Consider the following 13,180-nt stretch of genomic DNA (forward strand, 5'->3'; position numbering starts at 1 on the left):
GAGTCTAAAAATATTTGATTTTTAAATTCAACTTTAGTTTTATTTTGCTTGAGCATTTCTGACGAAAAGAATGCGCAACTTTTCTTGACCGCGTTCCTTCCGATCTGCATACCGTACTTGAAATGGAACGATTACAATACGGTTGACGTCAATCGGCACACCCCTCGATCAACCTATTTTTTTAAATCTGATGATGAAAGTGCGAATCTGTCCAAATCGTCCAAACAAAACGAAGTCAACAACAGTAAATTTTCTGGAGCAAAACTTTCACTGAAAAACTACCCAAAAATCTAGGTTTTATCTTAAACAGAAATGGAAAATAGAAACTAGTGATTAGCCCGAAATGATTCAAAAAATGAAAATGTGAAAAGACGAAGGTGTTGATAGCAAAAAACGTTTGGAAATTGGAGCAAAAATTTGCAATAAGGTCGCCACAGACAACAAGACAAGGTATTTCGATAGATGTTTTATTTAGGATCAATTTTAAATATTTTTAACTTGCAGCAAAATGAGCGAGCTCGAAACAAACAGTCCTCTTAACGACGACCCACCCAAAGCGGATCGCAATCCGGACCCGCTGGTGGTGCCCGCACCCAAACCCGAAGAAGTGGTGACCTTCATCGACAACTTTGGAGCGCCGCTGCAAGACCACGAAATCGGCCCGGACGACGGGCTGTTTCGGGTGCGCTTCCGCGTTGTGAAGCTTCAGTTCCAGGGCCAACGCATTGCCAAGGCGAACCACACGTGGCAGGTTCGGGCCAACACACGGACCGAGCTCCTGGAGAATCTGTGGCAGTTGACGCAGCCGTACGTGCGGCGGGCCATCGACTTTCCCGCCCAGAACGAGCCGTGCTGGTCCGAGAAGGAGGTTCCCGACCGGATGGATTTGTCGAGCTATGTGATGATTCGGGACAACAGCAGCAAGAGAAACATGAAGTTGGATCAGATTGGGGACTTGCGGTGGCGGAAGTGGACGGTGCAGAGTAATCTGATGTTGATTGTTTATTTGCACGGTTCTGCGATTCATTCGAGGGCCGCTTGGGAGCTGGCCGTGGATAGGGTGATTAGGCCGGGGGCGGTGCCGCGGATTCCGGCGCTGGTTGGGGAGGAGTTGAAGCTCGATACGATGGTTAAGCGCTTGATGAGGGTGCACAAGGACAAGCTGATTCCGAAGGGTGAGGACGCGTTCGAGCAGTGGGCCAAATGGATTATCAAGGCACCAGTGAAGCACCACTCGAATTTGTCGTTGAGCATGCCACCGGGGGAATTGATGAAGAACTTTGTTATCGTTGAGCAGGCGAATGGGCGGGAGAAAACGCCGGAACGTTCAAAGCGGGCGCGCAGATTGATTTCCGGTCCGGCAGGGCGGGAGCACACGAGCGATGGGTTCGGGTTCGAGGATGAGGTAAGGATTTTGCGACAGACCGTAACGCAGATCCGGGACTTGGTTGAGATGCTGGATCATCGGGTTGGGCTGCTGGAGCAAAAGTGTCACGGATTCAAGCAGAAGGTGCAAGGTGGACAGGCGGTGCCAGCACCACCGCCAGAGAAGAAGGCCCGTAAGGAGGAGGTAGAGGTGGCGAAGGTTAAGGACAGTGATTCCGAGGAGGAAGAAGACGAGGAGGAGGAAGAGGATAATGCGGGCTTTGACGATGAACCGCTGGTCAACGAGGAAGAACTAGATGATAGTGATGGTGAGGGAAATGACAAGGATTGGGTTAATCCTGACCCGCTGCTGTTTAACGACTTGATTGAGGTCAAGGAAGAGTCCTACGGTGAATCTGAATAATCAGTGAAATAAATTACAATTCTCGTTCAACTTCTTTATATTGTATTATTCTACACAGGCCAACAATTTGGACACCGACTAGCACACACTATCACCTCCGCTTGGCATTCCTCTTCAGCTTTACCCCACCGCCGTTCGTCGTCGTCGTCCCGCTCTCCCCTCCACTTAGCGTGTGCTTGGCCATTTTGCCAATCTGCTCGCGGGTCGCCCGCTGAATTCCCACCACCTGGTTCTGCACGGTTCGGTTTTTGTACTCCGTGGTCGCTGGTGGTGCCGTCGTCGCGGTTGCCTTCGCGTCCGTCTCGTCGAAGATGTCGCGCACGTTGAGCAGTCGCTTCGTGAAGAACATTTGCGGCGTGATGCGCTCTTTTACGGTGGATTTGTTCCAGAGCAGGCTTACGAGGCCCCACTCGTCACCGGCGGCCGTGGTGGCGCGGTCGTGTGTGTCGAGCAGCCAGAGGGCGTTCCGCACCTGGATGCGGAACAGTTCCGTTTCTTCGAGGTTGACGTTTTTGGCCACGTTGAGCACGGTCTCGAGCGGGTTCACGATGTAGAGTGGGCTGTGGTCGGGCTTTAGGATGGATGCGCCGATGTTGAGGCTGATGGCGCGCTGGTTGAAGTCAAAGTGGGAGTAAAATTCGAAGAATTGCAGGAGCAGGTCGTCGAGTGGGGTCGCGTTGGTGCTTTTGAAGTCTAGTTTGGACAGGTCACGCAGGAAGGAGCAGCTGATTTGGTCTTCCGATATTCGGAGGTCTGATCGGGTGGCGTTGGCGAAGAGTCGGTTGACCGGGGGAAGAATCGGTTCGGGGAGTTGCTGCAGGAAGTACATCACGAGCATCGTGAGGGAGAAGTTGGTGATCCAGTAACCTGGCGCGTGGTTGGTCAACCCGACGGCTTGGGCCCATCGCCGCACGCAGCAGGTCAACGGTTGAACACGTTGGTCGATTTGGCCAAACAGGTAGAGCAGCTCCGACATGTGAACTCCGGTCATGTTGTTCATCGTAAGATCAATTTCCAGATCCAGATGCTCGTGGTGGTACTTGATGATGGGAACTCGCGCCTTCAAAATTCGTCGAACGCTGTTGACCCCAGGCAGGAACAACTGCAACACATCCCCAATAGACTCCAACTGACGCTGAACCTGCGTCCGTTCATTCGAGTTCGCCGCCTTAGTGTGGAACACCAACCGCGAACTTTTACTCTGCTTCAAGTTCGCTTCCGAGTCCAAATCCAAAATGATATCCAAATCACAGCCCATCTTCCCAAATCCGTTGACCGACGACCCAAACGGAAACGCCACAGCCTGCGGGAACATCCCCTGCAGCGAACTCTCAACCTGACGAACCGCCAAAAACCGCAACCGCTTCCCCACATCGTTCAAGCAGGTCGTCCTGTGTAAAACCTTCAGCTGATCCTCAACGCCCTCCGCCGAAAGCAACAGCTCCCTCAACTCGCCACTGTCCACCCCCCTCGAACCTTCCACCGCGCCCAACTTGGGCTGCTTCTCCGCCAGCTTCGCCTTCGGCCCCGCCCGGAACCACAGAAATATCGACCGCGCCCTCACGCCCGGCTTTTCCTCGTTGAAAACCGCCGACCCGATCGCTGCGTCCGCCGCCCCTGGCTCATCAAACTCCACCACGATGTAGTGGCAGTCCTCGTCACCCTGCTGGCTCCCCCCGACGCAGTAGTGGTGCGCGCTCGCTATCGTACCAAACTGGCCACAGTAGGTCGCCAGCTCCGGGTAGGACCGTTCCGAGCTGACCTGCACCAGAATGCTGCGCCGCGCCTCCGCTCGTCGCCCCGCCAGCATCGACTCGAACGTGTGCGCGTTGTCTGCAACGAGAATCCCATTTTAAAAATCTTGAAACCAAAAAAATCGCAACTCTTACCGCTGAACCTCCGAACCATCGGAACGCATTTCACTGCTGTTGGTAGTGTTGTTCGTCGGACCAAATCGTGCAGCAGCTTGAAACTGGAATTTTGCGAGCACGGCCATCCGGATCGACACACGCGGTACATGGCAACAATTTGGCAACGGTTCCTGTGTGGCTATCAAAACCGAAAATCCGCTCCTGCAGGCCCAGCAGGAGTGTTGATTGCGTGCGAAGGTTACATGAGTTTCTGTTCTGTTTGCGGACGAAGAAGACTCGCGACAGAACTGTCAAAACATGCGTGTTTTTGGTTTGATTTTATTGTTGACGAGGGGTGCCACGATTCTCGAAGAAGAAAAGTTGACTGGTAATGCCAGGGTTGTTAAAAAGAATGAAAAATGTTTTGTAGAATCAGCCTGTACGAGGTTTGAATCAACAAAATTTTTGTTGAATATAATCAACAAAAAAAAAAAATGCTGTGAAATAAACCATGCTTTTCTTAATTTCACAAAATTCTTTTTTTGTTTTGAAAAAGCTGCTTTGAAGTTTAGCGTTGATTCAACAAAAATCATGATTTTCAAATAAAAAAAAACCGTTTTGTTGATTCAAATATGCCTTATTTTTCTGCGTGTTCGAATGGGGGCTAGTTTCGCACTCAGAGCTGTCAAAGTGTTTTTTTTTGGAGAAACTCGCGCTAGTTCCACTGAGCGAGTTGTGGCGCTATAACCACGGCAAATAGTGTTCAGGGCATTTGTGGAAATACAATGTCCCATCCCCGAGGGTCCCGGAGCACCAAAACTTCTTAGCATGGTTGCTCCCAACGATAAATTGCCTAAACAAACAGGAACGTGATCGGGGGATCTCCACGTTTCTTCCTCCCCTGTAGATTTAGAAATGTGTTGTTGTTGGAACATTCGTGCTCAAACTCAATCCAATTCAACAAATCATCTTTGCGGTTAACTTTAAGCAGTTGGCCTGGCCGCTTTAACTTTTGTTACGTTTCAAAGCAATTTATTGCATTGGGGCACTGCAATTGTTAATAATGACAAGAGGATGCTAGGCGTTAATCAACCTAAGGCATTTTCCAGGATGCCCTCGAAAGACTGGCTGCGCTAGGGTTGGATTAGATTAGATTAGAAACTCGCGCTAGTTCCGCACGAGTTTTGCCGCCATCTTGGAACTGAAACTCTAGTGCCACACACACTCGATATTTTTTCAGTTTCATGAAAGTTCCCCGCACACTAACAAATGACGTTCGATTGAACCAAAACTGGCACCGATGAGTGCGGCACTCATCCATTTTGTTTAATTTCTTAATATATCTTTAATTTTTTTTGAAAATTTTGTAAACTTTTTTTTAATTTTTCAAATTTTTTAATGTTTTAAATTTATTTTCTATCCAGAGTTTTTTTTGAAAAGGACCAATAAACTATTGTCTTTCATATGTTTATAGGACCTAATCAAAAAAAACTCTGGCTATGTTTTTTGATCTCGTTTATCAAAATTTCAATTTAAAAATAATTAATTCCAAATAGGCGTGCACACATTTTTTGTCATTCCTCGGTAATCCCACAATCGCCCGACCCCCCGTAACAACAACAGCAAACGAGAGTGACGTTTCTCTCGTTTCAAAAAAGCATGCTGTTTTGTTGTTGTGGTTCCATGCAGGTTGGATTCCGGATTCTTGTGCACTTTTAAAACCGCCTCTTTCCCAACGCATCCCACGATGGCGAAACCGAAAAAGGACAAGCCGCAGTCGTCCACCAAAAGCGGTACGCCCAAAGCCGTGGCTAAGAACGGAAGCGACGGCGGTGGCGCTCCGTCGCAGATCTGGACCGACCAGCGGTTCGCCCACCTGGTCAACGATCCGCGCTTCAAGGGCATCCCGCGCGCCGAGAAGAAGGTCAAGATCGACAAGCGGTTTCAGTCGATGTTCAGCGATGGGCGGTTCAACGTGAAGCACGTCGTGGACAAGTACGGCCGGAAGGTGCAGCAAAAGTCGGAGAGCGAGGAGCTGCGGAAGTATTACGAGCTGGGGTCGGGTTCCGAGGGGGAGGAAGAGGAGGATGGTGGTGAGAAGGCCGAGGGGAGTGATGCTGAAGGTAGTGGAAGTGAGGTGGACTCGCTGGAGTTGAACGAGGAGGAGAAGGCGATGACCGTGTCGGATAAGGTGAAGGGAAGGTTGGAGGATCTGGAGGTGGATTACGCCCGGGGGGAGGGTGCCATTGCTTCGGATAGTTCTTCAGACGATGATGATGAGGAGGCGGGGGAGGATGAGGATGAGGTGTTTATCGAGCACGTTTGGGGTGAGCTGGACGCGGAAGCGGAGCACACGGAAGAATCTACCAAGAGGTTGGCGCTGTGCAACATTGATTGGGATCGTGTGCGGGCGGTGGACATTATGGTCATGCTGAACTCGTTTCTCCCACGAGGATCGACCATCATGAGCATAACGGTAAGATAGATTTACAGGGTTGTTACGGACTTGGCGGATTTGGTGCGGATTTGCTGGATAATTTTGCTCAGGCGCAATTTTGATGAATAAAATTATTTAGTGAGATAAAATTACTTTCAAGTTCAAAAGAAAAATGTTATCTGGAATTATGATTTTTGTTTTTTTTCGTTGAGTGCAAAAACTTCGAATTCTTAGAAATTGTTACTGAAACAAAATTTAAATTTCTTCCGAAAATGTTAATAAGATACGTCGAAATAATCTTCAAAAAGAGGTTATTTTTTAATGTATTGATGAGGATTTAAATTTATTACTACAATCAACTCAATTTTAAGAGCGAGTCCACGAACAGGGCATACCCCTTTGTATGGGATGTCGTTTGGACCTCACCAATCTGCCTGAAATTTTCAGGGGTTGTTTGTACATATAAAACTAGCATCTGGCCAAAATATGAGCACTCTAGGTCAACAGGAAGTGGGGCAAATCGGGACACAAAGTTTGAAGGTTCAAAAACGTCAAAAATCTTAAAAAGGCTATAACTTTGGCAAAATTCAATTAAATTTCGAAATTCAAAATGCATCTGAAAGGGCTCAAAAAATGCAACAAAATGCAGGGTAGAGCATCCCGATTGGTTAAATCTAAAGGGAGTTATTGGCATTTTAGTGAAAAAATAGCTTAATTTTCAAACTCAAATAAAAAAGTGTTCCATCCAGATATCAACTCGGTTCGACCTGCAGCTTGTAGGGGACATCTGGGACTACCATCTGAGACTAAGAATGCTTTGGGTAAGGCAGTTTAGCATATTAAATAGACACTTTTACTTTTAGTGAAGTTTTTGGTTGTAAATTTTTGCTCGTGGGACCCCTTAGATCCCATTTTCTGGTGATAATTTTATCATATTCGTGTTCCTGAGACAATTTCACAATGGAAACATGCATAAAAATGTTTATTTTGATCCATTTTAACCCTTTAAAAAATGAAAGCTAAAAAAAAATATGAAGCTGCTTTTTTTCTGGTGTCATCTAGTATCCTTGGAAACGAGCTTGATTTTCAATAAATGTGAATCGAAGATTTTTTTTAACTTTTTTTTTTAAAGGGTTAAAATGGATCAAAATAAACATTTTTATGCATGTTTCTATTGTGAAATTGTCTCAGGAACACGAATATGATAAAATTATCACCAGAAAATTGGATCTAAGGGGTCTCCCGAGCAAAAATTTACAACCAAAACTATCACTAAAAGTAAAAGTGTCTATTTAATATGTTTAACTGCCTTACCCAAAGCGTTCTCAATCTCAGATGGTAGTTCCAGATGTCCCCTACAAGCTGCAGGTCGAACCGAGTTGATATCTGGATGGAACACTTTTTTATTTGATTTTGAAAATTATGCTATTTTTTCACTAAAATGCCAATAACTCCCTTTAGATTGAACCAATCGGGATGCTCTACCCTGCATTTTGTTGCATTTTTTGAGCCCTTTCAGATGCTTTTTGAATTTCGAAATTTAATTGAATTTTGCTAATGTTATAGCCTTTTTAAGATTTTTGACGTTTTTGAACCTTTAAACTTTGTGTCCCGATTTGCCCCACTTCCCGTTGACCAAAAGTGCTCATATTTTGGCCAGATGCTAGTTTTATATGTACAAATAACCCCTGAAAATTTCAGGCAGATTGGTGAGGTCGATGCGAGATGGGTATGCTTTGCTCGTGGACTCGCTCTTAAGCATCTGTTAAGCGGATCTGTTTTTTAAAGTTTTGAGTGATGTTTTTAAAACCTTTATTATTGGTTATTTTATGCTGGATGGATACATCAAATTTTTAAATGATTCATGTTCAAATTTTTTAATTTAAAACAAGCTCTTCCCGGCAAACTTCGTCTTGCCCTTTTTTAGTTTCCTGACGTTTCTGGCTTGTTTTCTAATTCAGCCTCCTGTGATCAACATTTGATTTTACGCAGCTTTTCCCATACAATTTGCCGATGCTCCGGATTCGGTTCCAGAGTGGTCAAAGTGTCAATTAGTTAGCGTATAAACCTTCCTTGGACTTATACGAACACAACGCAACAAAGAGCACCTCGATCCGACGCTCCGTATTGAACTGATTCGCGTTCGAACAAAACCGTCGAAATTTTTTATATATATAGAAGAAGATTCAAGAGAACTGAAATTCAAAACTACAAGAACAAATTTTTAAAGTCAAAATTTAAAAATTCAATTAATTGAAAATTTAATCGGTGAGGTGAGGAAGACAAAACAACCAAGAGAACAAAAATTATGTTTCTCAAATGCTTAAAATCTTAATATCTTAAATTCCAAAATTTCAATATTCCTATATTCCTAAAATATTAAATTCTTTAAATCTTGAAATCATTAATTCTGAAATTCCTAAATTCCTGAGATACTAAAATCTAAAATTCTGAAAATTCTAAAAATTTGAAAAATTCTGAAAATTCTGAAAATTCTGAAAATTCTGAAAATTCTGAAAATTCTGAAAATTCTGAAAATGCTGAAAATGCTGAAAATGCTGAAAATGCTGAAAATTTTGAAAATGCTGAAAATGCTGAAAATGCCGAAAATGCTGAAATGCTGAAAATCCTGAAAATTCTGAAAATTCTGAAAATTCTGTAAATGCTGAAAATGCTGAAAATGCTGAAAATGTTGAAAATCTTGACTTTTTTTTGATAAGGTCCTATAAACAAATGTAAACATTGAGTGTATCCCTTTCATACCTTATGTCAAAGTTCATCGGAGTAAGCGGGATACACTCAATGTTTACATTTGTTTATAGGACCTTATCAAAAAAAAGTCAAGAAATGCTGAAAATGCCGAAAATGCTGAAAATTTTGAAAATTCAGAAAATTCTGAAAATGCTGAAAATGCTGAAAATGCTGAAAATGTTGAAAATGCTGAAAATTCTAAAAATTCAGAAATTTCGGAAAATTCAGAAAATTCTAAAAAATTTTAAAAATCTGAAAAATTTGAAAAATTTAAAAATTCTGAAAATACTGAAAATTTTGAAAATTCTGCAAATTCTGAAAATGTTGAAAATGCTGAAAATGTCGAAAATGCTGAAATGCTAAAAATGCTAAAAATGCTAAAAATTCTAAAAATTTTGAAAATTCTGAAAATTCTTAAAATTCTGAAAATGATGAAAATGCTAAAAATGCTGAAAATGCCGAAAATGCTGAAATGCTGAAAATGCTAAAAATGCTAAAAATGCTAAAAATTCAGAAAATTCTGAAAATGCTGAAAATGCTGAAAATTCTTAAAATTCTGAAAATTCTGAAAATTCTGAAAATGCTGAAAATGCTGAAAATGCTGAAAATGCTGAAAATGCTGAAAATGCTGAATGTGTTGAAAATGTTGAAAATGCTGAAAATGCCGAAAATGCTGAAATGCTGTAAATTCTGAAAATTCTGAAAATTCTGAAAATGCTAAAAATGTTGAAAATGCTGAAAATGCTGAAAATGCCGAAAATGCTGAAATGCTGAAAATTCTAAAAATGCTGAAAATTTTGAAAATTTAAAAAAATTGAATATTCTGAAAATTTTAAAAATTCAAAAAATTCTGCAAATTCAAAAAATTCTGAAAATTTTAAAAATTTAGAAAATTAAAAAAAGTTTTGAAGATTCTAAAATCTAAAATTCTAAAACTCTCAAATTCTACAATTCATAAATTCAAAAATGCTTAAACTCTTAAATTTGTAAATTCTAAAATTCTTTTAATCTTAAATTCTAAATTTCTAAAATTCTAAAATTCGTAAATTAATAAATAAGAATTCTGAAATTATTAAATCATCTTTTTTTATTTACAAAATCCTACATTCTTAAATGCTTCATCTTGAAAAATTAAAAACGGTCGATTTCTAAAATTTTTGAATGCTATCATTTTTGACAGAAAATCTGATAACATTTTTGGACACATTTTAGGTTAGATTAGTTAGATTAGATTTTGAGAAGAAAATAATACAAATTGTTTGTATTAAGCGAGGATCATTGAGTACGAACTGTATTAGAATTTTCAAATCTCTAATTCTATAATTTTTTTAAAAGTTATGATTTTTGGAATTTTTTTTTAATTTTGGAATTTGAATTTTATCTATTTCTATTTTTTGATTTATTTTTTTGCTAAAATTATTTGCGTTCCTGCCGACGGAGCCCTAAACCATAAAATGAGTTTAATTTTTGTTCTCAAATACTTGTTTTTTTTTCATTTAAAAAAATAAATGATTATGAAACTGTCTTGTATGTTTGTCACGAAATAAATTTTCTTAATATGGCGCGGATTTCGCGCAGATTGGGTTTTGGGACGGCGCGGATTTTTTTTCGACTTCTCCGTAACAACCCTGATTTATTTCTTTAAGGTCGCACACTTAACTCTTCAATTAATTCCAGATCTACCCGTCGGAATTCGGCAAGGAACGTATGGCCGAGGAAGAGGCGCGTGGTCCGCAGGAGCTGACCGGTGCCAACTCGGGCGCCGACTCCTCGGACGAAGACGACGACGACGAGGAAGCGAAAAAGGAAAAGCAAATCGAACGCCTGCGCGAATACCAACTGAACCGGCTCAAGTATTACTACGCCGTAGTCGAGTGCGACACGGTGGCCACGGCGGACAAGCTGTACAAAGAATGCGACGGCGTCGAGTACGAGAGCACGGCCAACAAGATCGACCTGCGGTTCATCCCGGACGACATGGAGTTTGACGAAGCGGAGGTCAAGGAACGCTGCACGGAACTCCCGGAAGCCGGTCGGTACGAACCTCGGGTCTTCACCACCAGTGCCCTCAACCAGGCCAAGGTGGAGCTGACGTGGGACGAAAACGACGTCGAGCGGAAGGAGTTCAACGAGAAGATCCGTGCCGGCAAGCTCACCGATCTGACGGACACCGACCTGAAGCGGTACATCAAGTGCAGCAGCAGCGAGGACGAGGAAGATGAGGAGGAGGGAGACGGTTCCGACTCGCAGGAAGATTCCGACGAGGAACCGAAAAGCGGCAAGTTGAGCAAGCAGGACCGAATCGCGCAGTACAAAGCCTTGCTGGGAGAGCTCAAAGAGCAGGAAGAGAAGGAAAAGGAGGACAAGGTTGAGATGGAGTTCACCTGGAAGGTGAACGGGGAAGACGAGGAAAAGCAAGATTCCGACGAAGGTTCGGATCGCGAGAAGAAGCGGCGTGACGATGTGAATCCGTTCGAGAAAATCCTCGAAAAGGCAAAGGAAAAGAAGAAGCGTCGCAAGGAGTTGAAGAAGAAAAAGAAGCGCGGCGAGCTGAACAGCGACGGAGAAGCGCAGGACGAAAGTTCCGACGACGATCTGCCGTACGGCGTGGACCTGAACGACCCCTTTTTCGCGAGTGCCTTCGACGAGAAGGAGTTTGACCTGAGCAAACCATCCAAAAAGGACAAGAAAAAGAAGAAAAACCCCGAAGATGAGCAAGACGAAGAGGAAGCTGCCCGCAAACGGGCCGAACTCGAACTCATCCTGGACGACGGCGAAGACGACCGTAGCCACTTCAACCTGAAAAGCATCCAGGAAACGGAAATCGATCTAAAGAGCGTGTCCAAATCGAAGCGAAAGCGCATCATCAAAAAGACGCGCAAGCAAATTGAGGAGCAACGCGTGCGGAATGAGGCGCTTGCAGCGGCCGCCGGGGACGATTTCGATATCGATTTGGGCGATGACCGGTTCCGGGCGGTTTACGAGCGGCCCGAGTACAGCATCGATCCGACGAATCCGTCCTTTAAGAAGACCAAGGGCATGGAGCGGTTGATTGAGGAGAAGTTGAAGAAGAGGCCGCTTAATGAGGGGGATGTTCCGGTGGAGCCGAAGAAGGTGAAAAAGGATGTTAGTACCACGCTGTTGGTGAAGAGTATAAAGAGGAAGATTGGGAAGTGATGTGGGAGGAAAAGGTGTTCGTTGAATAAAAGTTAAATCAATAAATTTGTATTTTTTTTTTCTATTTGAGAAATCATATTAATTTCTAATAACTTCAAACAATTTTGTGTCATTTTGTCAAAGGGTTGCGAAATGCATTTTTTTTTCAACCCTGCTTTTTTAGGACTTTGTTTAAGGGTTTTTCACGGGTCCCCCACAGACCGTTATTATGAAAAAAAAATTTCCACCCAAACCAATGATTGGACATGGTTCCTGGGACCATTCTGCACCTCTGGGCCGAGTTTCAAAATATTTGCCGGCAGAAATTTAAAATACGGTCAGTTTTAGTGTTTTGAGTAGAAATTAAGGAGAAATCACATGTGAAATGCGTAGGAAATGATCAAAATTTCAATGTTTTAACTCCAAAACATAACTGGTCATGGTTTTAAATTGTATTAACATGTAGCAGAATGATATAAAAACGATTTACAGCTCTGACTTAGCCGGATTAAGCCTAAGTGAAGTGACTTAAGTATATTATTTACAAGTTTATACCTTAATATTAAAAAAACACTCCTACATCAAAGAATTTTAAGTCAAGGAAAACTAGATTGCACAAAAATAACTTAAAATGGGGTGACTTTGAGCCAAGGGGTGACATTGTACCAAATTTTACGATTTTATAATAGCCAGATAGCTTAACAACAAGCTCGATAAGCTTGAATTGCAAAGTATAATCGTTGCAAATATTGTCCTTAGATTATGTTGTCCTCTGCCATAAAAAGTTCAATAAGTACGCAACACTAAAAAAAAATAGATAAAGCTTTAGTTTCATAAGCCTTACCGTTTGATCCCGACAAGAGTTTTAGGACACAAGTCACATTGAAAACTTACATCGCCTTCACATACTTGACTATACCGGGTTCGGTGGTAGAGTGTTAAACGTGGTTGCCTCTCACCCCAGTTAGGCTGGTAATGTTGTAGAGCGAACAATTTGATTTGGTTTGATATTTAACTGTACAATTTTCATGTTTTCATAAGATATGCCAAGCTTGTTAAAAGATTGATTGTGTTTTCACATTGGGCAGAAGTAGGTGTTTTGTTGAATACATTATTAGTGAACGGTCTTGATGATCAACAATATGTTCTATTGAATTCTAACTATGAGTGTTTCAACATTAATTTAATCAATAATAA

General features: G+C 42.5%; 3 protein-coding genes across 3 annotated transcripts; 2 read left to right on the plus strand and 1 right to left on the minus strand.

Moving 5' to 3' along the window:
* Window positions 1-200: 200 nt before the first annotated feature.
* Window positions 201-1,823, plus strand: LOC120418616 (uncharacterized). Its single transcript, XM_039581063.2, has 2 exons — window positions 201-450; window positions 505-1,823. The coding sequence occupies exon 2, from the start codon at window positions 509-511 to the stop codon at window positions 1,787-1,789; it is 1,281 nt and encodes a 426-aa protein (XP_039436997.1). The 5' UTR covers window positions 201-450; window positions 505-508; the 3' UTR covers window positions 1,790-1,823.
* Window positions 1,809-3,943, minus strand: LOC120418607 (poly(A) RNA polymerase, mitochondrial). Its single transcript, XM_039581053.2, has 2 exons — window positions 3,679-3,943; window positions 1,809-3,622 (listed from the first exon to the last, which is right to left on the minus strand). Exons 1-2 carry the CDS (start codon window positions 3,806-3,808, stop codon window positions 1,881-1,883), a joined length of 1,872 nt encoding a protein of 623 aa, XP_039436987.1. The 5' UTR covers window positions 3,809-3,943; the 3' UTR covers window positions 1,809-1,880.
* A 1,348-nt stretch (window positions 3,944-5,291) lies between these two features.
* On the plus strand, window positions 5,292-12,049 carry LOC120418597 (ESF1 homolog). Its single transcript, XM_039581043.2, has 2 exons — window positions 5,292-6,115; window positions 10,505-12,049. Exons 1-2 carry the CDS (start codon window positions 5,387-5,389, stop codon window positions 12,002-12,004), a joined length of 2,229 nt encoding a protein of 742 aa, XP_039436977.1. The 5' UTR covers window positions 5,292-5,386; the 3' UTR covers window positions 12,005-12,049.
* Window positions 12,050-13,180: the final 1,131 nt, after the last annotated feature.

Source organism: Culex pipiens, chromosome 3, assembly GCF_016801865.2.
Source record: "Culex pipiens pallens isolate TS chromosome 3, TS_CPP_V2, whole genome shotgun sequence".
NCBI lineage: Eukaryota > Metazoa > Arthropoda > Insecta > Diptera > Culicidae > Culex > Culex pipiens.